The sequence below is a fragment of the Paralichthys olivaceus genome, chromosome 22 (genome assembly GCF_024713975.1).
Source record: "Paralichthys olivaceus isolate ysfri-2021 chromosome 22, ASM2471397v2, whole genome shotgun sequence".
NCBI classification, from domain to species: domain Eukaryota; kingdom Metazoa; phylum Chordata; class Actinopteri; order Pleuronectiformes; family Paralichthyidae; genus Paralichthys; species Paralichthys olivaceus.
Window position 1 is genome coordinate 7,178,752 of NC_091114.1, and position 27,090 is coordinate 7,205,841.

Below are 27,090 nucleotides of genomic sequence, written 5' to 3' on the forward strand. Positions count from 1 at the left end.
AAAGAAGCACACCACACAGTTAGTTTGAAATCTCGATGGGATCAGAATGCGAACAGTGATACCAGGTAAAACTTTTTTGACTTTATTATAAAACAACAGGACAAAAAAAACCAATACATTTTTACTGTGAAATCCACACTCACAAAGCAAGGTGATTGTGGCTCAGTGTCTGTTTTGCAGATTAATTCCACATCCTCGTGAAAATCATTTGCCTTCTGATTAACAGTGAAGGTGAACAGTGAAACATCTGGGCAGTTGTAGACTTTCTTGCTGATAGGTGAACTTGAACCTATCATTCACTTGACCTCTGTGGCAGTTTAGGCAGGAACAGCCCCGTCATGGTTCTTTAGTCTCTGACAGTGACATCTCTTTGTCTGTGACTCAGCAGTCCTTTGGTGCCTTTGGACCATCAAGGGTTTTGAGTGGTGTAAGAAATACAGAGAGGTGCTGAAAGATGCCACGTGCACTCTTTTGCGGTGCCATTACGAGAAGAGGACGAGTGCGAACGACAACAGACATTAAGGAGAAAGACAATATGGCTTTTGGTCACACGTGGACGTTTGGTCTTTGATTCACTGTGACATCTGAAATGCGCAGTGTCACGTTTACTGTCCACAGCTTATATTTACAGTTTTATTTTTTTACATCTGATACATTTATGTAGCTGTGACAGTCCATCCCAACACCCGCAGTTCTGTCTATACGTCTCTCATACTCACATAATGTCCTCACGTCTCTGTAGTCTCTCTTCGTGCCACAGCTCCCTTTCAAAGGCATTTGGCAGTAGCCATTTTGCATCCCTCCCAGCAGTGCTCAGTTTATTTGGAGGAAGCAAGAATGGTGCAATTATTCATATTTTCTATCACTTTGTCATATTGAGCTTTCCTCACACCGAGCCAGTGGTGCTGGTGATTTAAACATGGGAAAGCTGGCAAGCTCCTCCTCTAGTTCTTTTATTCCTACCCCTAACCCGTCCCCCAGCCCTTCATCCACCTCGTCACCCTCCACTGACTCCCTCTCTACCCCCTTAGGCCTAACTCTCTCCCCTGTCCGTGCGTCCAACATGTCTGCAGCTAAAATTTCTGAGGCAAGCTTTAGCCCACTGCTACTCGTGTTACAGTTGGTGTACAAGGAATTCCCATGGCCATTGCTTGGGTTGCTGTTGATCAGGGTCCCGCTGTAGCTGTTACCATGGTGACCACCATTCCCCTGGTTGCTGAGGAGGGTAGTTGACGTGGTTGTGGTCGCGGTCCCGTTTCGTTTCTCCGTTAGCCGGAATCCCTCGGACAGCAAGCTGGCGCTGCTCGGGGACTGCGGAGTGGCAGAGGAGCCGAGTAAGTCCCGCCCCTTCCCTGACGACAGCGAATTATCTGGCAGCTGGTGGCCCTGGCGTCCAATGTTGCGTCGCAGGTTCAAGAAGTACAGGAGACACATACCCAACACTAAACCCCCACAGAAGAAAAGGATGTAGACAGCCAGGACGTGACGACCTCCGGCTGTGGCTACTGTTCCTCCAACATTGGGGCCTTTTAGTGTGAGGTGATAGGCTGCTCTACGACAGGGGGTGGGGTCTCTGATACCTGGTCCCACCTCCTGGAACCAAGACAAAATGAGAGAGAGTGTGAATTGGAGTCTGTGGAGTGAATTTGTATGATGAGGCAACAGTTTAAGAATTTGCGGTTAATATCAGGGCCTGTGTACCTGGCATGTGCAGATGTATTTTCCCAGGCTCTCCTCTGTGACCGTCACCTCCAGGTCAGAGTGATGTTGCCGGGTGTGTCTGTGGAGAGGATGTTCCCAGCTGCAGGGCCTGGGAGTTAGCTGGACGCACGGCAACAGGAGCCGCAGGCCGATGGAAACTTGCAGCTCCCTGATGGTAGGAGAGCAACGCCCTGGAGGAGAGAGAGCAAGCGGCAAGAAAGCAGAGGTGAATAACAGGAGACGGGGGTATATTATACTTGTTTTAAATGGATGATTAACTTAATTTACATCACCACATTATACATTTACAGTGGAGTACACATACCCTCCTTTAAATCACATTTCCTCAAGGCATCCTCAACTGAATCACCTGGACCAGGCCTGGACACACACACAAAATGTAGTCAAACTTTTGCATCAAATGTTTTTAACAGGAACATAGATGACTCCTTTGTATTTAAAAACATATCCAAATAATTTACAATATAATAATATTAATGATGTATCAAGTGTGATATGATTTGTGATTGTTGTTGTATCTTTTTTTGCTGGTATCTACTCTAATCAATACAGATGCTGCCTGCTTGTGATTTCCATTCCTGGAAGTCTTCCAGTTCTCTGTGTAGAGAGTAGTACTCACTTTGCTGCTGTGCTCCTGCAGGCTTCTTCCTTCCCGCTCCACACACAGCCCAGGCCTCTGGCTCTGGCACACACCTCACAGTTGGGATACAGAGCGCAGCCTTCAGCCTGGACACGAGCCAGAGACATAGGGCTGCCCACCAGAGCCTGGCCCTGGAAACACAAGATGAAAGCTGATGTGTCCTGGCACTGCAGATGACTATGTGTGTGAGGTGTGTGTACGGATGCATGTAGTCTTACCTTGTGTAGTAATATATTGTTGACAGGTTCATGTGAGGTGAACAGAGGAATCTCTTGCAGTAGGGTGGTATTCTGGCCCACTACCTCCACCTGGTGGAGCTCCCCGCGGTCTGCAACATGCACGATCACATGGTGAACTATTACATCTCATCTTTTACCAAACAATTTTAACACTTGTTTTGTGATTGATTCCCAAAGTATTAAATATCCAGAAAGATGCTGCTAGAGACATGTAGGTTCTTATATCTCCTCACCTGTTCCAAGGTGCAGCACCACTCCTCTTGGCTCCGCTCCTATCTGGGTAACAGCCAGCTTGGTGTATCTTGTCCCCTTGCGGACCAGCAGGGGTGCTGCGGTAACGCTGTTCTCCATCAGAGGGTGGTCCCTCACGAATGTCAGCACCTTGTCTGGAAGTTTTAGGGATGAATCCAATCCTTCGGCCTTTAATGCGGTGTTCAAACACTGGAAATATGTGGAGGGGAGAAGAAGTACATTAGGGACATTGAAGGAGGCATTGTATAAGAGATTGATAGAAAGATTTGGGGTAGTCAAGCTCAGTACCTGGCCAGGCCGCGGTGTGGGGACAGGGTTCCAGTTCTCACAGGTCTTCTTCAGCTCTTTAAAGGGGCCGTCCATCACTTTGATGATGTCAGTCAAGGTGAAAACACACACTGCTGATAGCTCCTCACGTTCCCTGTGAAAAAAAAGTATAATTAAGAGTTAATCTATTAAGGACCAACATTTTGACTATTCCCTTTCTTGCTGAGATATAAAGGAGAAGATCAATAGCACTCCTACAAGCTACAGCCAACAGCCAGTTAGCGTAGCTTAGCAAAAAGACTGGAAACAGCCTGTCTAGCTCTGGTCACCACAAAACCAAGATGGCAAGGAAATAGTCTGTCACAACAAAATCAATCACACTAACTGTTCTTCTTCTTGAACATTTATGACCAACAAGTCAGAATTACAGAGGCACAAACATAATAGAAAGGCATGCTGTATGACACAGCAGTGGTATCAATCCTCAGATCTATCCCTTGACAAAAAGGTGAATAAGGATATTTCCCAAAATGAATTTCTTTCCAAAAGTGTCCAAAAAGATCTGCAATGTTCTGCTTGTTCTTCATCTTACCACTGGGAGGTGAAGAGTCCGTAGAAGTGTGTGCTGCTGGGGTCCCCTGGTGTGTGCTGCATGGTGAAAACATCAGTTAGGATGTTGTAGCGCTGACCGCTGGGTTTGTCCTCACACACCAGCTGGGCCTTGAGGAAGGTTGTCCAACGTCTCTGCAGAGTCTTCATCCCTCCCACATCGGACTGAGGGAGAAAGAGATGTCCGATGAGAAAAGAGCAAATAACGAATTGATAAATCAGTCAATCAAAACGTTAGGTTACCTTGCAGACTCGTGCCACTCTGGGGACCTTGACTTTGGTGTAGAGGTCGTATTCTTTGGCGACCTCAGTGAAGAAGAAGTAGATTTTGTCATCATCGCCGGGTGGGTTGCTTTCTGCAGACTGTTCTATGAAGGCTGAGCTCACAAACTCTGGGTCTAAAACATACAAACACATATTTGACTTATTCCTGTTGGAAATTATGATGAAGAATATGCCAAAAAATTAAATTGTGTTTGTGTTGGAGTGTCAGCACATGCAGATGTGTGTGAAAGTGTGCATGTGCATCTCACCACTAAGCCAGTTGATGGATTGTTCCGTTCGGATGCGCTCCTGCTCGGGGCCTGTTGCCCTGGAGATGTCAAACAGCGTTCCCAGGAAGTTACTGGTGGCTGCTGTGTAAAGGGTGCCACCTGGAGACAAACACACAAACAACAAGAGGCAGGTTTTAACTGGTGCATATCCAAATGCAATAATAGCCTAAAAATAATAACTTTTGATGACAACTGATAACTAACAAGCAGTCATGGGACTTACCTGCCATAACAGCCGTGTAATGCTGACTGGGCTCAAAGGGACACTTGCCCTTCCCCGTCTCCATCTTCACTCCTCCATCCTCGGTTTTCTCCAGGGTGAATGACGGAAGCTCCTTCAGGATGACAGGGAACGAGAAGGACGAATTAGAGTGTGTGAGTAGATTACAAATAAAAATTATATAGAGAATCCATTTCGAGATTAATTACAGTGAAAAACAAAATCTTTCTTGCACTCTTATATTAAAAGCTGTTGTGGCTTTTAGCACTCAAAGTACCAGCTGGAAAATGTCACTTGCAGTTAAACATTTAAAAGCTTATATTGGTTGATTGTGGGTGCATACACACACACACACACACACACACACACACACACACACACACACACACACACACACACACACACAAGCCACACAAAAACTTACCAGGAAGGCACACTGGGGGTCGAAGGCATAGGTGCCACACACGTAGATCCGTCCCTCTTCCAGAAACTCCAGCAAGCGGATGTAGTTATGGCAGTCCACCTGCAGGGGGACACAAAGACCCAGAAATGAGCACAAGCTCACATCCACGTTCAACTTTAGAAACTAGAATAAAAACTATGTATAACTAAAAAACATTTTAAAACTGTTCATTCGTCTCAATTTATTGAATTTTTCTTTAGATTCTTCATTGTTAATATTATAAAATGACTCTTCATGACCATATAAAAATAAAATGATGATTGTGCTAAATTATTAAACATGCAATGATTAATTCATATAAAATCTACTTAATTATATTTAAACTACACAGTCATTTACAAAAACACAGAAGGTAATGATAAATAGCCATCATTTAAATTTTCTTGTTGGCTATGACTGTTAAAGGAAACTTAAGTGTTAATCTAATTGAGTTATTTTTATTATGTAGATTTTTATTTTTCATTGAATTGTGTGTTTTCAGCCATAAACCAAAGAGCTTCAAATCAGCCACACTGAGATTATGGGAAAAAGTCTAAGACGAGTCTGAGAACGGCTGGAGAGGCAATGATTCTGATTGGAAATTGGAGACCCCCATTGCTGGTAGAGATACTTGAGACCCCAACTGGTCTCAGCAGAGACCACCCTTACTAACTCACACACAGGCATGAAATCTGAAACCTAAATCTACTCCTTTTCACGTCGAAATAATACACAATAATAATACAATACCCCTCAATATTTACTATAGGCTGAGCACCACTCACTTTTCTTCTTACAAACAAATATCATATCTGCAGCTGTTAAGGAAACACAGCCTCCCCAGTTACCATGAAACCATGACACAGGCAATTTTTGCCAGTGTGTGCGAGTCTCTGCGTGTCATCCTGAATGAGCTCCACGCCTGAGTCACCTCCCCCCCAGGGACCTGATTCTCTCTGATGCCCAGATCATGTCACCCAAATCAGCACCAGCCTCTGCCACACACACACATACACACACATACACACACATACACGCACACACACACGCCAGCCCTCGCTGCGGTATCAGCATCATGTGAGACAGTGGACACAGAGCCAGGGAGAAAAGAAAGAACGCTCAGGCTGCTAACAATGGGATCAGCTTGGGGATTAGCTATTTCATTGGCCCATATTAACCTCATTCTTGTTAATAAGCTTCATTCACAATCTGGCATGGGGTAGGTCCAATGGCTCTATTCTATTTGGTTCTATTCAATTTTATTCTACTTTCAATTATAATTGGGTCTAATTGGTCTAAAAGCTTCTGTGGCTTCAGTGCTCACAGAAGAACTTCTATGTTTTAGCATGACTGATGCTAAAGGAGAGCATTTTTGCAATAATTACAGGCAATTAAAATGTGAGTGTGTGTATGTGTGTTTTTAAACTGGAACTGTCCTTTATCTCATGTACTACGCTAGGGGTGGAACATATTCTGCCTCTGGGCTGTATACAATTCATGAATAAAAAAACATCCAGAGATCCAGGAGTATTAAAAAAAACTGAAATATTTTCTTTCTGTGATAAAGGAAAATCAAATATTGACACCACATCATTCAGAGTTGTCCCTCCCGGCTGTATGCTTGTCATATCATGATCAGGGTGAATGAACCATATGTAGCTCTTACATATATCCACCGACAAGCATCATGGCAACTGACATGGGAAGAAAGGTAGATGCAGAATGGCAAGAAGAGAAATAAACTATCTTTTGTAGCCGTAAAAGATAATCCACTGGGTTTGTGGGGCTGCAGCTAAACTAGTTACAAAAACAAATACTCGAGGATGAAGTTAACGCTCTGTGGCATGTGTTATGATGAGTTAGCTAACAGCTAAGAAGCTGAAACGTAATGTTTGTGAAGGAGCCTTGTTGCTGCTATAGTAAAAGTAAAATTGTTCCAGTGTTATACAGCACAAATACTGTAGGACCACTTAAAATATCTAGTTTAGCTCACGGGCCATTTTTGTGAGTGGGATCACTGAAGAGTTCGATACGGGGGAGGAACTTCTGTCTTTTGAAGGCTCACATGCCACTACAAAAGTTGAGAATTTCAGCTAGCTCATCCAGCTGTAAGTTGCATAATCGTAAATATAATTTGATCTGAGGCCTCACCAAAGAGAAGCAGCTCCAGCCATCACATTAGAGAATGATCACTCCTGCTCTACTCTGAACTTTTTCCTGCCCACAGTTCTTTCACACCAGACTACCAGGTTTTTCTATGTTTACTCTTCAAACACACAATGTGCCATCTTCTATTAACTAATGGTTACTAATCTATTAGATGTGGTGGATGGTTAATTGACCTGTGCATGTCAGAATGTTGTATACACACACACGCGCTCCTTAGCTTTTGTCCCCATGAGGTCAACTGGTCATGACAATGTCAACGTTGGAAAAGGTCTAACACACAGACACATTTCTCTCACTCAGCTTCACGCTGGTTTCCTGTTGAGTCTACAGTCATCCTTCTCTACTCTCGTGCACATTGCTCCTCTTCCTTCCTCGCTCGCTGTCTCTTGTTCTTCCCCTTCCTGTTTCCTTCCCTCTCTCCACTTCCTAATCCCTCCGACTCACATGTAATCTTGTAATCAGTGTCTCAGCAGAAAAACAAACCCGTCTCTTTCCTGCCTTTATCAATCTTTCACCCCTTCCCATGCCTCACACTGGAAAGCAGAAATCTGCCCTGATGATTGTATGAAATAGGTCAAAACTAATTGCGCTTTGCTTCTGTTAAAACACTGACCTTCCACTGGCTTTGTTTATCTCCACATTTGACCTCATTTTTCGGGACTGAAGGCATTTTCAAGCACTTCTGAGTGTTATCGTCTCTTTAGAGTAATTCCAGACCGTAAAGTTTGAAGATGAAGCACTAGTTCTGCCTGGTTCTGTTCATTAAACTGTTGAAACCAAAGAGTTAGTGCAACATAACTCAACAAAAATTTTCCATTGTACAGTTTACAGCACTTTGCCTTGTTGTTGTCACAGCAAAATGAGTTGTACAGCTTCAGTGTACAGTACGCTCTATTTAATCTGTTTCCACAGACACTTACTGGACATCTGTGACTTCACATGCACCCTCTCTTACCCTCTCTCGCACACACACCCCTGATGAGACCTTGGCACAAGTCCCAGAATTTCCTATCTGATGCCTAACAGCAAGGGGCCGGGACACACAGATGCACACTGACACACAAAATATAGGTCCATGAAAACACACACTTCAAATGTCTGAGGCCTCTTGAATACAACAAATTGGGGAATATTATTAAGAAAGTGCAGGGAATCTTTTCAGGACCTTATCCAATCCATTTAGGTAATCTGTCAGCAGTTATAGTAATACAAATGTGCAAATATCCTAAAAGTCGTTGATCCAAAACGGAAAAACATAAATATTGCAGAGGCTGATTATCTTGGCATCAGACAACTCTTTCTTGCAGGGACTGAACATACAGTTAATTTACTAGTTGTGGTGCTTTCCAGGATTTTCCTGGAAGCTTCCGTACAGCATCATTACAAAGGATTATTTGAAGAGACAGCTACTGTAAATACTGTGAGTCATTGTAAAGCTCTCAATGCCACTAACAAGCATTAAGGCTGCAGCTTTGCTGTGACAAGTACAACTCTCACCTCCGTCTTTCCTTTCGCCACACAAGACCTCCTCTTCTCCTCCGGCACATCCCACGTAATCTGGATCAAAGAAAAGAAAAGAGAGAATTGGATCATGGTCGCTTGCCCATCAGCTGACTTATTACAGCCCTTGCCCAGATCCCTAACATATGAGTCAGCAGGCCTTAAAAGGAACAAAACATCACTAATTAGATTTCACCCTTACTTTGTGAAAACATGTCTTGTGAAAAAGGTCTTATAGCTTCAGATAAATGAATTCCTGATCGTCATTAAGAGTTTCCGCAGCTCTGCAAACTGATTTCCTGACCATATTGTATAGTGTTCACCTATTACTGACATTTCATCTCTTTACTGGAGCAGAAATTGAGGGGACAAATAAAGCTCAGGAAGCAGGATACATTGGTGTGTGTTCAGATGTGTACTTAGCACAGACGGATAGCAGGTCTGTGTGTCACACCGATACATAAACAATCCCATGTCGAAGAGAATCGAAAGGGAAACCATAAATAAAAAAGAGGAGGCAATAGTCCTCATACATTGCGTGGTGGTTTGTCCAGTTGATTGGTGTCCACAGACAATATGGCGTCCCTGGCCCCCAGAAACAACAGGCCCGATGAGCGGTCCAGTAAGAAGGTGCTGAAGTTGGTCACGCCCCCAAACCTCTTTGGATCCAGAATGATGTCTGTGGAGCAGAAAAAGGGAGATGGGGGGTGTCAATCACAGGGTGCAACATGGATTCTACAAGATTAACTCGCAGAGAGCCGGACCGAGCTGAAGATCAGTCAGAAAAATTAGAGATGAGACGGGAAAAGAAACAAGATAAAACTGTTTACTGCATGTGAGAGCAAATGGTTGACAGGATACGATAAATCAAACATCACATTCCCAGCAGGAGGTTTAAAGAGATAAAGTGATGAGAGGCAGAGGGACGACAGTAACCCTTGTTTCACCCGGCCCTCTCATACAATCACAGCTACAGATTAACTGCTTTAATCCCTCAATCAATCTCTTTAGCATTTTACAGTTTCCTTCTCTTCCTCTCTTCACAATCAAGCCCTCAACCAACACAGACTGGTTCCCAGTTTTATGTCCCATATTTTCAACACCACACTACATCTGAAATCAGAGTCTAGTTCACCGCAGAGTAGAAATACAATAAGATAAATTATGCACAATCATGATTTATAATAAATGATTCATTACACTTTCACATAAGACATCTCTGTTGTATTTGTCTCTTCGATTTTATAACTATCACATGAACCAAATCCCTAAAGTGTCTGTGTTGTATTGTGTCTGCTCCCTCAGTCACTCTCCCTCCATCTCTGTCCGCCTGCAGACAGTGCGTCTGTGAGAGTGTGTGTGTGTGTGTGTGTGTGTGTGTATTTGGCATTTTCTACATCTCTGACCTTTACTGGACCTCGTGGATAAAAAGGCCAGACGTTTATGTATCCGAGACAGAACAGAAATTTCACAGAGACAGTGAAAGTGGAACCGGTGAGTGATCAAACACACACTCTGAGTCTGAGCCTCAACAGATGATGAATTCATAAGGGGGAGTAGATTAAAATCAACTAATATGAATGTTAATTTAATCAATCAATCAACATTTTACAATGATATAACCACTTACACGTGTCGGACATTTTGCAGCTTATAACCAAATGCTTCCTGGTTACACTGTCACACGCAGTGTACGTCAGTGGTCATGTGATATGCGTTTTCAGGCGTGTCAGTGCAGACGAGGATTAAAACTCACAATCCTCTCCTTAATGTGGTGAAGTAAAGGTCAGGAGGTGACAGTCTAACAGTTGACAGCAGAGCAGAAAGAAGCAGAAGTTTCATGTACAGCAACAAGATGAAAACACAATTTAAAAAGCTTCTCTGAATTCGCCTGTAAGATCATTTCTAAAAGGAAGATAATTAATTACTGATAGAATGTGACAAACTGCTCAAATTGCATTAAATATAAATCTTTGGAGGAGAATCTTTTGAGGATGACAAATGGAATTTGCAGACACGTGACTCTGCTTTGGCAGATAAAAGATTCAAACCAGTATGATCATCCTCTGTTCCTGTTACCGAGGAGGGGAAGTTAAAAACAAGGATGATCTGATAAATTACACAGGCATGGTGCGGACATGGTTTTCCACTTAGAGCCTGTCCGCTCTGTTCTGTGAAGTGATTTTTTTTTTTAAAGAGCTGTTGACATCTGCCTGTAACTGAATCAAAGATAGTTTCTCCCCCCGCCTCCACCAGACTCCCCTCATCCAGTCAGTCTGCGTCTGTTTGCCGTAACATTTCGCATGAATGTCATTTCTCATTCAATAAGAAGCCATCTGCTCAGCTAAAAGCCTCCAGGCGGCCAAATAGCGAGGGGGCTCTGATTTGCTCGCAGAGGGTTTGCACTTCCTGAGAATCAGCCTACAGTGGTGGACACACACACACACACACTTACACACATTGCACTGTCTCCAAACACATTAAAGCTGCTGATATCATCTTCGAAGTGTCTTCATGTTGCCCTAGATCAGAAGTTATTGTCAATTATTTTCCTTTTTCTACTTCACAACCTCGAGCTAATGAAATAAACACTTTCCTCCTCAATCTGTCAATCAAAGCAGGCTTCAAAAGATGGTAGAAGAGAAGAGACGAGAGGCAATAAAGCACATTAGAGACTTTCCCTTTCTCTCTTCTTCTTCTTTTCATACTTTTGTCACTTCCCTTTATCTGCTCTGTCATCCAGCCGTCCTTTCATCACCCTGCAGCCTCACATCCCTTCTTCCAACTGACTTTACAGCCTGTTTCCCTCACGCTGGACAGACACACATACACACACGGCAAATCAAACGTAAGCGTTGCTGACACAGGCCAAAGGCAAGGTCTGCAGAGATGTCCTTATAAACTGCTCTTTGCCGCCTGTGTAGGACGCGACAACACAAGCACACACACACACACACGGACACCACCTGCTGTGCACCCTAATTTAGAGAGATGGTTCCTAGAGCTACACCATCTGCCCTCCTCACACAGTCGCACACACACCTCTGTAACCCCACACACACATTCAAACACGCCTGATTCATGGCTCGGAAAAAAATAAAGCATGCAATGTCTTATTTTCCATTTCCTTTTACAAATGTTCCTCTGCATGTGTCACCAGGGAGTAGAGGATGCTCTGCAGGTCGGGTCAATGCCTCCTCATTGACAGCAGGAGCCTGCATCTCACTACGTATCAAATATCACCACCTGCTTGCCTCTGCGTGCCCGTTCAGTGTGTATGTGCATGTGCGGTGTCAACAGTTTTGAAAGGAAACATTTTGCAACAAAGAACAGCAGTCTTTTTTGTATATAACTTTTTGAAAATACATGTTACGTGTCAAAATACTATGCTTTAGAATTAAGCAGAGATGACGGTACCATGGCACAATTAGCTGACAAATACCATCCACTGTGTAGCTGCTGCCTGGATTAACTACTTTTACGTAATCTTATGTATTTTGAATGACAGTCAAATTAATTATTTGTATTATATGAACCTGCATCTGCTAATTATTTGGCCACATGGGGGCAGCACAACAAGTTAATCCCAACAATAATAAATTATTACCTTAAAAAATATTAGCAAACATTTACCTATCTTCTATTTTTTAATTGGTTTATTTATCAGAAGTTAATTTTCATTTGTTGTCCCATTATTAAAACACTACACCCAATAAAAACAAGCAAAGTACCCATGATCAGAATACATATAACAATACAAACACAGACACGCATGTAAACTAAATCACAGAAGATATAGTGGAATCATTACACATAAGCACAAGTGTGGTTTGCTTTAAACCACGTCTTAAATTTGTATTTAATTTAGCAATTCTTGTCCCTCTGAGGTTTACTCTACTTTAGATCTGCTTTGCTGTTATATTGACTCCTCAGGAAAAATACAGTATTTGCCTCTTTAGCAGTTTAATGCTCCACCGGCTTTACCACAGTCGCAAACTTTGTCTGTCTGCTCTGAGTAATATGCACTTGGTTTATCAGGGCTTTTTCACTGAAAGCAGCCGCCTGCTGCGTCTAGAAACAAAATGATTGAATGAAAGAGGGGTGAGAATGGCGTAAAGTCGCGGACCAGAAAAGCCAGATTCTCTGTAGAGTCAATGATCACTGTTCGTACAACTCCTGTCACATTACACACAGCAATTAGAACTATCAATATAAAGTGTTGATTAGAGCAGCTTTAAATTGAAATGCTGAGTGTTTATGTGTGAAAGGAGAATGGGTTTAGAGAAAATGCAGGATTTAACAGGAAATACAGGATTACGCTTTTAAAATGATTCAGATTATGTGTCTGGAAAACCTGGTGACCTCAGACATGTTAAAATAAAAATCACACCTCGGGTATATTTAGAAAAAAAAAAGCGACTGGTGTGAGTATAAATGAATAAGTAGTCCTAAAATACAAAATCCTCTCCCCTGCCATGAATCATTCATCCATTATACATTAAACATGACTGAGAGGCAGCCAGGAAGAGAGACCAGCAGAGTGTGTGTGTGTGTGTGTGTGGTATGTCCATTAAGGGTTTAATAAACTGGATTTTGCTCTGGGCGACCAACCCCCCTCTCTGGCTGCAGGGCATAGTGGGTTTGGACCAACCAGGAAGTGATAAATTATACACCTCCCTCCTTCTTCTGTCAATCAAAACTGACGGGATGAGGAGAAGAGACGAGCCACACAATCCTGCCCCCACAGTTTCCTAACACACACACACACACACACACACACACACACACACACACACACACACACACACACACACACACACACACTGAACCCCCACGGTGAGGCAGGACACAGCTGCATCATGCATGCTCTTTGCAGAAACACACATTTATAGCCGTATCATTCACTCAATGCCATTTTCCAGCTGCTGTTTCCTCTAAATTGTTCGGCAGCAGTCATTGGCAGACGTACTCCACAGGTTAAAGGAATAAACCAGCTTTTAGCAGATTGTCCCATCAGACAGCGTGGCCATTATCGTGCTCCTGCGCTCCGTGCTGACACTTCAGCACGATGAGCCACAGTGGATATCTTGGATCATGCAAAGTGAAACAATCTTGCTGTCATTTATAATTTTTTTTATAAATTGGAATAAAAATCATACTAATAGTGAGGCTGATATTTTTCAGTATTTCAGGTTTTGGATTCACTTTTGGGGAGCTGTCATGTCGTTCATTTTTATATACAGACTTTGGTTAAAGCATAACGTCAGTGAGACAAAACCACGTATGGACACATTAGCAGTTGAAAATGATGAATTCCAGTGAAGTGTTATCAAACAACTGTGAGGGTAGGAGACAGGACGTATAGGATATAGCGCACACTGTAAGATCAGAGTTTCAGTTTTCTTCTAGACACTAGACAAAGCAGCGTTGGACCATAAAATTAAAACAAGCAGCACATTGTACATGAAAGCCCCAGTCACAACTCAATCTCAAACAATATGTGACAAACACACCATAAAGAACAACGAGGTCACTCCTAACTCACAAGTGTATTTTATCTCAGCAGTTGTGTTTGTAAGACCTTTTATGGCAGCTTAAATAAAACATTAAACCAATTTCACTCCTGAAATGAGCGTCTGAATGAAAAACCAGAAAATATCAGAAAACAGTGTCAGAGTGTGTGTGGGACTGAGCTGATTTCACACAGTACTGAGAAACCACATGATTGTTTTTAGGACCTTTACAGGCGAATTAAAGACTTATGGTTGTGATTAAGAGCAGTGAAGGTGGCTTTAAATTGATGTTGTTAAAGTGCAGATGCTTTTTGACCTCACAGAGCACATGCAGGGATGATGGGTTGTATTTTATTTAAAAATTGAACGGCAGTGGCATCACAAGCAACAGTATAATATGAAACCCATATACCACTTACCACTTCTGAGTGCAGGCGGGCTTTAAGCATAAATAAAGCCATCAGTTACAACTCATAAAGCCTGTATAAGGAGCGTCTTGTCAGAGGGAGAGAGGGAAAGTCCTCCTCTCAAATCAGAGGTGAAGACATCAAAACACAAAATGACCCCGACACACAGTGTTGGCCTCTCCTTCAAGGTTCTGCTTCACTGGGGGCACCAACTCACACACAAAGTTAAAGTCCTGAGGGAAGAGGGGGATTATCAGGCATCAAGAACAAAGGTGGATAAAGGAGGAGAGGCTGGAGGAGATGCAGGAGGAGGGAAATGATACAAGCACAGAGTGAAAGGATGGAGGGGAGAAGGGAGGAGGAGGAGGTCCAAGGTTGCAGTGGCTCATTGCCCACTTCTTCACTTAATGCTCTGCTACTCTTCATCTTCTTCTGCCTCTTCATTATTCTGTCTCCTCTTGCGTGTGTGGTTGCGTGTGTGTTTATTTTTGGATGAATTTAGCCAATTAAATGATGATACCGAAAAACAAATTCCTTTGTGTGATTCCACATAGCTATACCTTCAATTCTCCCGTTCCCCTCTCCCAGTTTCTAGACTCCCACTACCTCTTTTTTCCCAGCCCCTAACCCCCCCCCCTGTCTCTCTGGCTCTGGGTGATAAGCAGTAGCACTACTAATCAGGCTTGCCCTAAATTCGCCCATGCCCTGCAGGATTATCATGTGCAAGAGTGAGTGTGTGTGTGTTTAGAAGCCGGGTGCCTGCAGCATTCACCAGCTCTTACACAGGAGGTGTGTGTACATAAAGCCCAGAGTGTGTGTGTGTGTGTGTGTGTGTGTGTGTGTGAGAGAGAGAGAGAGAGAGAAAGAGTTTCTGTATGAATGAGTCATTGAGTCAACACGATCCTGTTATTTTTATCTTACAGTAGAACTGTACTGCTGGGCACAATACATCCAGTTGCATAATATCCTACACAATCATGTATTTTTAATAAAAAATGGATATCAGGTCTTTTGGGTGTTTGTTGTATACTGGAACAGGAAGGAGGGGTGGATACATGTTAACTATGGTCATATCATCGACTGTATACAAAGATCTATCCAGAAATGACGCCAAAGTATCCTGGATAAGAATGCTGCCATCTTGCAAATTGTCTGTCCCACTGATACACATGCTCAAGTTAGTTCAGCTGTCAATCATGGCGTTTCACCCCGCTTTGATGGCATAAAAAAAAGGACACTTAACTTACTGGAAACATGAACACGTGAGCATACATCGGTGTGATAAGAAGTAATCACAAAAATGAAAAATATTAATTTGTGTTATATAACTTTTTAATTGACATAATAATAGTTATCCTTACTTCTATAAATTAGTTCCTGTCCACTTACATGATTTAGGACCGATACTGCAGCCAGTAACCAGTTCGGAGCTGTCATATCATCAATCCTTATATAAAATCAATGAATCATAAATGTTAAGTACATCCACAGTGCTGACCTTTGAAGGCCAGATTCCTGTAACCATCGATTCAATTAAAATGTGGTTAGAGAAGTTTGTTGAATTTATTTAAGTTACAATGTTATTATGAAGGAAATAGTTTGAGCACAATAAAACTACCACTAACTCTATTTGGAAACCTTTATAAACAGTAGTACAGTCACATATTTCACACAAAGACACAGTCACACCGACATGCTCACCTGACTCTGTGTTTAGGTTCTGGCTGCTTCACTGAGACTAAACAGTGAGAGAATGTGAGTCTCTGAGCAGGAGCAGCCAGAACATCTGTCACACTCAGACCTCTGTTCTGAACATTTGTCTTTTTATTTTGGCTTGTTATCTCTAAAAATGAAGCCTTAGAATGGACATGATTTATGAGCGGTCCAACCAAAGTGGACGTTTTTGTACAGACCTAACAAGCAAAACTCTGAATACTTTGTGTTTTTTTTCTCTGATCACTTTAGTTATCCCTAATTTTTTACTTTTCATACCTGTTACTTATCTCAGTTGTGGCCTCAAGCTTTGCATCAAAGACTTTTGAGTTTAACTGCACATACAAGATTTGTTTCTGTATATTTCCTGTATTCTGGTGAAAACAGTGTTGGTAATAAAGTGAGGCTTGATTGGCTGACCACAGATAAAACACCCATTATCATCAGAGCAAGTGCGAGCTACTGCTGTCAGCTCCATGCTGAGCTACAGCTGAGTCTGACATTTGACCTCCCTGTGGAGGGATTAATAGAAAAGAGAATCTCCCCACAGGGATCTATCACACAGGAAGTACACAAGTGCTGAGAGATTAAGAAGGCGTGCTCGACTAGAGACGTCACCGCTTTTAATGATCTCCATCAAACTAAATTTTACAGCATTGTAGAGGGTGTTTATATCATATCATAACCAGAGTGTGTTACTTTTTAACTTGTGTAATATTGTTGCTACAGCTGGGTTCGGAGTTGACAGCAGGGGAAGGAACAAAACAGAAACAGCAGGAGAGAGGGGTAACTGGGCAAAACCCAAATGATGTGAGATTAACGCCACAGGAACAGAAACAGACATCCATACCTTCACACACACATTCTTTTCACCTTATGTGATTTGCGGGTGTCTGCTCTGGGGCAGTGCACACTGTGGCACAGGATACAGGCTGGTTTACTAAAAGTTACACGTGAGCTTGTGAGCATGTATGGAGAAAATGTATCCGCTGCACAGACGACCACACAGAGACCCCACACATTTCTCATTAAAGCAGCACAAACCACACAGCTCTATACAGCTAAACCACTCACTACACATGCTACAGCTGGTCGGTGTCACAGACGACCTCCACGGTCACAAGCCAAAGGTCGGAGTTTACATGCTGCCCCAGGAGCAACATACATCACCATGCACACAGTCATACTGTGGTTCTGTGTTTAATCCAACTTTCTTATCTGTCTGAAATGCAAAAAAAGTACCGGTCGATGCTTCAACTGAAACTGGTCTCACCACAGATATTATCATAAAACCCAGAGAGATGCAATAGGTGACCAGTCAGTCCTACTTTGATGACAGCGCAGATACTGAAGGGATGGTGACTGACTAGTCAAACGATGACAAAGAAGGGGAATTAAATGTGTGTGTGTGTGTGTGTGTGTGTGTCACAAAATCCCATGACTGGCCTCAACTGTGGACAAAATGGTTTAATAATTAACAAAAGCCAATTTCCTGTCCACTGCTGACAATGAGGCAGCCACACACATGTTTTACTCCCTCTCACCCCTCCCACACTGATGATTCTCACATTTTCACTTCCTGTTGCACTTTAACACACACACACACACACACACACACACACACACACACACACACACACACACACACACACACACACACACACAAACATAGGTCATCAAAAGAAAATACAAAGAGAGAAAATACTAAAATGCAGGACAAATAAAAAGGAGTGAAAGAATAAAATTGTTAAGTTGGTGATAGCAAAATGCACAACAGAAGAAAATAGGAGACCGATGGGGGCTTTGGCCTGAGAGTAGGTTTTAGCAGAAAGCTAGCAGCTTGTCCATTAGTGGAGCAGGTATTAATTGAGGCTAACAGGGAGGAGGCACTGAGAAAATCAATAATAGATAACATCAATTAGCCGCCTGGAGTGGAGAGGAGAGGAGAGCTAAACAAAAATCCATCACTATCTCTCCCTTTCTGTCTTTTCTTCACATGTTCAACCTCTTCCACCCTTCTCTCTCCACTTCTGCCCTACTCTTGGTTCCATCCTTTGTGTCTTGAGGAAGGAAGCAGAGGTTAAAGGCCATGTCATAAATAGTAATTTGATTGCGTCTCAGACAGCAGAAAAGAGAGGAGGAGTGGGGTTTGGAAGTGTCAAGAGCAAGTGGGAAGAGTTGTTTCAGCATCAGGGCTGGCGACAGATGGCTAAAATGTAATGATAAGTTAGTTGTTGATCTTAATTAACAGAGCGAGGTAAGGGAGGAAAACTTGGAACAATTTAAAAGCAGAAAAAACTCAGGGGCACATTGGTCCTGCACATGTGTCATGAAAGAAACCAAAAAGGTCTACCTCCCATCTGGTTGTAAAAATGTCTACCATTCACACAGCCAGCTGGGGAGGCCACAGACACACACAACCCTGTAATCACACAAACACACAGCTACATGTTTTTATGAACGTCTGTGACCATTTGTTTCCATCCACTTCACATCATCTAGAAACTCATTACCATACAAGAACAGTACACTGACTTTTTTGTATCTCATGCTGAGGCTGAACACACAGGGTGTGTGTGTGTGTGTGTGTGTGTGTGTGTGTACCAAAATACTACACACATTAATGTGTTTTTTGAGTTGTAAACTAAATCATATGACTGTTCTTTGATGAAATGCAATCATGCCACTTACTGTTTTTAATAATCTCAGACCTTGCAGTCCAATGCTTATGTAGAATCAACACAAACACAAGACAGAGGCCACTTCAAGGGGCTCAGGATGACCATGATTTTGGCCTTTCTGTCTGTGTATGTGCTGCTACTGGAGTTGCCGCTCTAGACAAGCCAACTGACGTACGTGTGTTCATGTGTGTCTACGATGTCGAGACGCACTTCAGACAAAATCTAGGGGTAAAGTTGTGCCATGAAGCCTCCATTACTGCCTTCTGAACGAGTACCTGAGTCAGTGTGGATGACATAATTGAGGCTGAAAACCCTCAGAAGTCTATTAACACTATATAATATTTCTTATTATCCAGCAGACTGTGTAAATCTTTCTCCTTCTCTCTCTCTTTGCAGTCTGGCCGTGCTCCAGGTACAGCACTCAGTGCTCCTCCTATAGATCCATGAACCTCTTTGTGTCCAAAGAAAGCTCACCTCGAGTGGGGATAGAAGCTCTCAGCGCCTCCCTCCTCACCCTGGTTCTCCTGCTCCTCTCATCTTCAGTTTCATTCATTGTACAGAACAATGAACGCACTGTCAGTGACACACAAGCGACTCTCACGTTACCAAAATAAATGTCTCCTCCTGCAACACAGAGTTCGAGCTGCAGCCTCACCGCTGCCCGTCCACAGCTAAAATCATACAAGCATTCACCTCAACCCGAGACAGTCAGTATATTTACATTAGAGGTTCCACTCCAGCAGTTCTCACCAGACACTGACACAAACATGACACCCTTGTTGACCTGCGACCCCTCTCTCCATGCAGTCTGATCCTTTCACACACTTCCAGCGCCACATGAGCTGATAACACTTGGGAAGCAGCAGTGTGTGAGTGTGTGTGTGTGTGTGTGTGTGTGTGTGTGTGTGTGTGTGTGTGTGTGTGTGTGTGTGTGTGCGTGCGTGCGTGCGTGCGTGCGTGCGTGCGTGCGTGTGTGTGTGTGTGTGTGTAGTGGAGGAGGGATGGAGGAACATAGTGGAAGGAAAAACAGAAAGAAGGAGAGATAATGCTTCCTGAAATGAAAACTAGATGTCAAACCTTCCTCTTCACTTTCCTCTTTTTCCACTTCTATCTTCTCCCCTGCTATCCCTCTTTCCCTCCATACTTGATTACTTTATCAAGGTCAGCAGGATCACAGTGTGTTTTGATGCACCTTCAAATTGCGTTCGTTAGCAGCCCACTACCTCCCTCACTCTGCACTGCGTGTGTTTTTTTGCAGATTACTTTTGGAAGCTATTTAGCATAACACAAATTACAGAAGAGGAACCCCACAGGGGGAGAGGGGTGGGATGGAGGGTGAGAGGGAACGAGAGGAAGAGAGGCACTGGGGAATCAGAATAAAGGTTTGAGGAGAATGAAAGGAAAGGGAGCGAGTGCGAGAAAGGTAGAAAAAGAGCGGGAGAGGTGGGCATTTTGGAGAGTCAATAAAGTCACGACAAAACTACAAAACAACTGGAAAAACATTTCCAGAATTTATTTTTCTGGTACCGATATGAAAGGCATACAGCAAGGTGTATATGGGTCTATTGAGACCATTTAAACTATCATTACATGCTTCCTAAAATGGCGTCAATGATAAATATGGTACATCAATGTTTAATACTTGAAAGTAGACATTATTGAAATACTATGTACAGTGATTTGTAAATCACTATTCAAAGATAGTGTTGCATTATTGCTGCATCATCGATTAACATGCTAATTTACCATTTAATCAATAAAATGCCGAAATGCCTATTGAGTGTAAGTTGACAGTGTGCAGTAGCTGATTTGTATATTTGTAATTTATTTCTTTGTGAAAAACTAGACAATATATGTTATTACAACTTGCTACATTAGCTGTTCTGAATCATGACAGCCCCTTAGACTTGATTCTAGCAGAGTGTGGATACCTGACGTGAGCCTTTCGGAACTCGCTGTCAATCACGTGTCAGACTGGTGTCCGGAAGCACAAACAGGAAGAAGCTCTCCTGCTGATAACCTGTATATGTTTAAGCTCACTGACCAGAGAGAGGATAGAGAGATGAAAAGTGCAAGGTGTGCAGATACAGCATCGTAGACAAGCCAGGGCCATTTTCTCTCTCTTATTGGCTGAGCTGCAGTGATTCAGTGTGTGTGTGTGTGTGTGTGTGTGTGTGTGTGTGTGTGTGTGTGTGTGTGTGTGTGTGTGTGTGTGTGTGTGTGTGTGTGTGTGTGTGTGTGTGTGTCTAAGGTGATATATGGCAGTAAAGGTTGACAGGTTAAGTGCTCTGCTCATGTGAAATGGGTGCCGAGGGTCCCTGTGTGTCTGCAGAGCTGATAGCTTTATCTGTCCCGCAGGCAACTCTCAGCATCAGGAGCCCAAACCAGAGGAGCAGATGGAGCCGTGTACACCGCCCATCACGGCTGCAGCCACCAGTCTAATTCATCTGGACAAGTTGACTTTACACATTAAAATCCTGTCAGTGAAAATAAGGACGGTACATGAATCCAATGTTTAGTATTGAAATGTAAATGCTCAGCAGTAAGTATCTTGTGTAGCCTGGATGAATATTAAGTTGTCTGCATTCCCTACATGTAAGCTTTGCAGGAACCAATCACTGCCTGCAAGTCATCTGGACATCCTGTGCTCTTCAGGATTGTTGGCTTTTCCTGATCCCGAATGTTAAAAATATTTGACCTGTGTCACGTAAATCATCCTCTACAGCAAAAAAGAAAACTCACATATTAAAAACTCATCGGCCTGGAGACATTTGGAGATTCAAGAGAGACAGAGAGACAGAGAGGAAAGCAAAATAAAACGTTCTTCCATGTCTAAGAAGAAAACAGACGTCGCATGAGAATCAGTTGGTGTCCGTACGTGACGTTATCTCTGACCCCTCCTCTTTGTCTGCCCTTGGGTTTGTTGTATGACTTATGAGCCACACCTCGTACACATACACACAGTCATGCATGAATAAAACATTTGTTGAAGACATGAGGGTGTGTGTCTGTGTGTGTGATTGTGTGTCACAAACAATAGATCAGCAGAGTCACACGGGATGAACGCCCACAAATGCGTAGATCATACACAGTACACTTCACTTATTCACTGTCTGCTGCGTTCAAAGGAATCAGTGCTGCGATTGACCCGGAGCCTCAGTGTGTGAAGTGGTTTAACAACATCTGAACTCAGATCAGGTGCCTCCCTCATGCCTCTGAAAGCTTCGGATGTTACATTTGAGTCTAGACCTCAACATCAACTAACCAATCACAGCAGTGACACCTTCTAGCCTTTAAATAGAGAATGAACTGTTTTTATTTTGTGCTTTTCTAGTTTAGTTATTGACGACTCAAAATGCTTTAGGCTACAAGCCACATTCACCCATTCACACACAGCTTTCAGGAAGTAATCTAGGGTTCAGACATTTTGGCATGCGGAATAGAGGAGCCTGGGCTCAAACCTCTGAACTTCTGCAAAGTGGTCAATCCTTTCTTCCTCTACAGCCGCACTCGAAACACTGCACTTACCTGAACATGTTTTCACTGCTTCCGTCTACAAAACCATCTAAACAAATGTTTAAGCATTGTATCAGACTTTCTAGGGGCTTGGAAACCACAGCGTTGGTTTTCACTCGGTGTAAATGTAGCAAAAGTAATTTGATTTAGATTTGAAACATGCTAGTGTGGATGTAGCCACCTTACCAACTGCAGAAACAATAATAATTCCTATTTCATGGACAAAATAACACAACTTGAAAGAACTGCAAACTGTAAATGTTTCCCACAGACACATTTTTAGTGTGAGCATATCAGCAGGATCCTTATCTGCAGACGTCAGTAAAAAGTGTGTGTGTGTGAGTGTTTGTGTTTTTTCCGGTTTAAGAAGATGGCATGTGACACCAATGATTATCCTTGATGAGCGATTATCTTCTAAAGACAGAGAAGTAATCTTAGACAGGTGGGAAAGCAACGAATTCTTACATAACAAACACACACACACACACACACACGCACACACGCACATCAATACAAATTTGAGATGAAGAGACTTGAAGTAGCGAATACTATAAACACACACCACACACACAGGACACAGCCCTGGTTAAATAAATGATCTGCATTATTTCCATGTGGCTGAAGCTCCTGTGCTGATTCACTGCACTGACACACACACACACACACACACACACACACACACACACACACACACACACACACACACACACACACACACACAACACACACACACACACACACACACACACACACACACACACACACACACACACACACACACAGTCAGTTAGAGCATTTTGACACAGAGGGTGACGGAGGGAGTTAGAGGGTGAGGCAGACTGTTCATATGAAACTTGTAATGTGATGAGGGATGACACAAAGTCTTGCAGCCACAACAAAGCTTCAGTACTGGCAATGAGTGGCTTCATGCATTGTGAGTTGCACCAATCGCAGGTCATGTCATGTTTCCTGGCCCTGACACTCGTCTAAATTCGATGTTTCCGTGAAACTGCCTCCAGCCTCCTGATGTTCTGTTTCCATTGGTTTAGTGTGTCACTAGTGATACTACACACTACTTCCTGAAGCTTTACTGTCACAAACCCACTCATTCCCACAGCAAAAAGGCCCACACCTCAAAATAACTCACACGTTATCAAAAACATGACACTCCTGAGAAGAAATGGTCGAAATGTTATTGGGAATTGAATACAGCATTTAATACAGCTATATTTTAGTCAGTTTACTGTGAGTTACTACAAATCCTGTAAAAACTGCTGTGTGATGGAACAGGAGCATCTGAACTTGGAGACCCCAGATTTATATTAGACTATATAGACAAAGCCTGGAGAGATATGTATTTTTTTAAGTTGTTTTAAGTGCAACTAAAATTTTAATCACTAAATCTGAGTGACAAACACATACATTTTTTATTTGCATCCATTATGACTGAAACCAAAAGCTGCAGCAAACAGTCGGTATCGACTGTATATGGGTAAACAATGAACTGGAGACTGAAGATACAACATACATGTTCTCCATTAATCAACAGATTGACATTATCTCTCACTCCCTCATATAATTAATGCCTGACCAATAATCAATGCTTTCCACTCCCACATGTGAGTGGATGAAGAGTTCGAGGGGTCTTTCATTTATTGCCTGTGTGCACTACACACGCTCAGTGTGTTCTATCTCCAGCTGGAAAACACCACAGACACTTCACCAGCCTTTTAGGACATTCTGCCTTAGCCTGTTCTGCTGTTAGAGATACTGATGTGACAAACACACACTAGGCAATATAAATCCTACATTTGCCTGCAGCTTCCAGATAATGTAGGTTTGACATTTAGAAAATATCACTCGTAGAAAGGAAGCGAGAAAGGGACAAGCAATCACATGTACCATACTGACATGCACTTACACATGAATGTGTTTCATGGATGGTGGGTTTCACCTGTGAAGCTGGCATTACCCATAAGCACCTTTCCTCCCCCATACTCACAAGCTTCATACAATCCAATGGTTGCATGCTCATGTCTTCTTCTTGATGGTACTATAGCTAATGCACCAAGTGGCTCAGTTAGAGTAGATACACATTAGATGATGCTTGATGAGTTTATTTTTATGGGCTTCAATTAATGTTAATCAAATCCTGACATGTACAGATTGAGGAGAACACCAACACAGCAACACACACACACACACACACACACACACAAGAATAAACACTCCGACACAACATGTCCAGTCATTATTAATGTCAGAGGGGCTGCCCCATCCATTTATCCACCACACACACACACACACACACACACACACACACACACACACACACACACACACACACACACACACACACACACACACACACACACACACACACACACACACACACACACACACAAAATGACAAATCGCTGACTTGGGTACAATATTCCCTTGTGTGTAAAGATGAGATTCCATCTCCCTAACCTGATTTCATACGTCTCCCTCTCCTCTTATTCTACCTCTCTCTAGGGTCGCACACACGCGCGCGCGTATTGTTGTGAAAGTGTTTGTGTACGCGCCTGTTTGAATCTTCATGGGCTGAGGTCTTTAGGTCATTTCCCACGATGCCCTGCAGCTCGAGCTCCTCTGTGACGTCACTGTCACTCTGGGCGACAAGGGGAAGTAAAGAGGCGGGGCTTTTCCTTCCTGACCCCATCTCCAATACAATGGAACCACACACACGCTTGGTAGTACAGGAAAACCTCTCAGATGGATTTATGCAAAAACTGGTTGTATGCTAATGTGCTTTATGAACTTCACTCTGCTGTTCATGTTGTGAGGGAACAAAGAACAAACAAAGATAATTCGCGTATGCAACAGGTGTACTTCCTGTTGGATACAGACATTATAATCTAAATCTGAATCTGAGGCACAGGCAGGTGGCTGTCTGGTTACAGAAACATGTCAGACAGCAGAAGTGTTTAGTTTCGGTTCAGGTTATTAAACATGAAGCTGCGACAAATTCAGTGAGACTTCCAGGTGACTGATCCTCTCAGATTCTAAGAAACAAGTTAGGTTGCTCTTTTGTATTTCTCTTTAAAATGTATTTGATCCAGTTCCTATTAACACATGAATAGTGCAGGAGTCCAGAGACACACAAGGTCAAACACTGAAAACACAAAAGCTGTTGCTGAAGCTGACCACTAAGGAACATGACTAAATGATGAGAACAGCTCTCAAACATCTGCTAGTGATGCGAAGAAAAGAGAAAACAAAAAAGCTGCTGATAACTCACAAGAGTCTCTTAAGGAAGGAGATAAAACAAATAAAATAAAAAGGCTGAGGCATTGCAAAATCTGATTTTTAAACAAAGTAAACGTACAAAGGTATAAGACTGAAAACTGTAATGACACAGTGGTATCGTGTACGCACATAGAACATTTTCACTGGAATGAGGAGAAAGAGCCACATACTCTACACTTGCCTTCAGGCTGTTATGGAGAACGCATGTCTCCAGGTACTATCTGCTGGACCTGCTCTACCACCGTAGTGATTGCAGTGTGTGTGTGTGTGCGTGCATGTGTGCGTGCATGTGTGCGTGTATGTGTGCGTGCATGTTGGTGGGGGGTGGGGTGTCAATCATCAGTCACAACCCACAACCTGCCAGTTTCTCACTATTTCAAGAAACCAGATAAGGGAAAGGAATAAAGAAGCAGACAGTCAGTTTGAGGTTGTGATAATTCACCAGACCACAGCGAAAACTGAAGGTCAGTTATTGTATGACTAAGACGTTTGTTTAAAAAAAAAAGACATGAATCTTATGAACTTGTGCTCACACCTTTAAAGTCAGTCATTGTAAAAGAACAGTGTTCACATCTGAAAGTCAGAACAAAGATTCGTGTCTTTGTTACATTTTCTAAATTTTCGTTTCATATTGTCATTAAAGGAGCTGTTGATGTATTTACATACAACAATATATTCTCCTAATAACACAAAAATAATGATGAAACTAAACTAATTTGCATCTTGACTAAAATGGCCGCCTCACTTCCACATCTTTAATATTTAGTTCTCGGTTCTGTTAGGGAGAATAGTGCGATGCAGCCTGTGACTAAGAAATAATTCTATAATTTTTTTCTCAAAAACATGCATATGAGGTTTGTCAGTTTTTTCTACTCTAAATGGCTCTAACTGAATACAGCGTATTAGGCTATAATCCAAGCTCTATAATTGTGTTTTTATCGGTTAGTGTGCAAGAAATCTACACCATCTCTTGTTTTACCAACAAGGAATGATGAAATGGAATAAGAAAATCTGTATCATCTACACTGCTTATCCACTAAGGGTTGCAAGGGGACTGGAGCCAATCCCAGCTGACATTGGGCGAGAGGTGGAGTACACCCTGGACAGTTTACCAGCGAATCACAGGGCCAACATACAGAGACAAACAACAATTCACACCTACAGTCAATTTACAGTCTCCACTTAACCTAACCCCAATCTGCATGTTTCTGGACTTTGGAAAGAACCCAAATTAAGTGGATTAAACCCACTCAGAGACAGATGGAACATGCAAACTGTGTCCTTCATGAAAATAAAGTCTTAGTTTATGATATACTGCACTACTTTAACCTGTTTTCCCTGCTGTCACTGTGGTG

General features: G+C 42.6%; 1 protein-coding gene across 1 annotated transcript in view; it reads right to left on the bottom strand.

The window, feature by feature from the left end:
- Nucleotides 1-66: 66 nt before the first annotated feature.
- sema4f (sema domain, immunoglobulin domain (Ig), transmembrane domain (TM) and short cytoplasmic domain, (semaphorin) 4F) overlaps nucleotides 67-27,090 on the bottom strand; it is a 44,543-nt gene continuing 17,519 nt past the window's right edge. The window contains exons 2-15 of the mRNA XM_020095814.2: nucleotides 9,148-9,293; nucleotides 8,612-8,671; nucleotides 4,928-5,026; nucleotides 4,507-4,618; nucleotides 4,263-4,382; nucleotides 3,973-4,127; nucleotides 3,713-3,894; nucleotides 3,142-3,274; nucleotides 2,835-3,042; nucleotides 2,581-2,690; nucleotides 2,342-2,493; nucleotides 2,027-2,082; nucleotides 1,702-1,892; nucleotides 67-1,593 (exon numbers count right to left, since the gene is read on the bottom strand). Coding sequence (XP_019951373.1) covers nucleotides 871-1,593; nucleotides 1,702-1,892; nucleotides 2,027-2,082; nucleotides 2,342-2,493; nucleotides 2,581-2,690; nucleotides 2,835-3,042; nucleotides 3,142-3,274; nucleotides 3,713-3,894; nucleotides 3,973-4,127; nucleotides 4,263-4,382; nucleotides 4,507-4,618; nucleotides 4,928-5,026; nucleotides 8,612-8,671; nucleotides 9,148-9,293 — 2,447 coding nt within the window. The 3' untranslated portion in view covers nucleotides 67-870. The remainder of the gene's footprint in view (nucleotides 1,594-1,701; nucleotides 1,893-2,026; nucleotides 2,083-2,341; nucleotides 2,494-2,580; nucleotides 2,691-2,834; nucleotides 3,043-3,141; nucleotides 3,275-3,712; nucleotides 3,895-3,972; nucleotides 4,128-4,262; nucleotides 4,383-4,506; nucleotides 4,619-4,927; nucleotides 5,027-8,611; nucleotides 8,672-9,147; nucleotides 9,294-27,090) is intronic.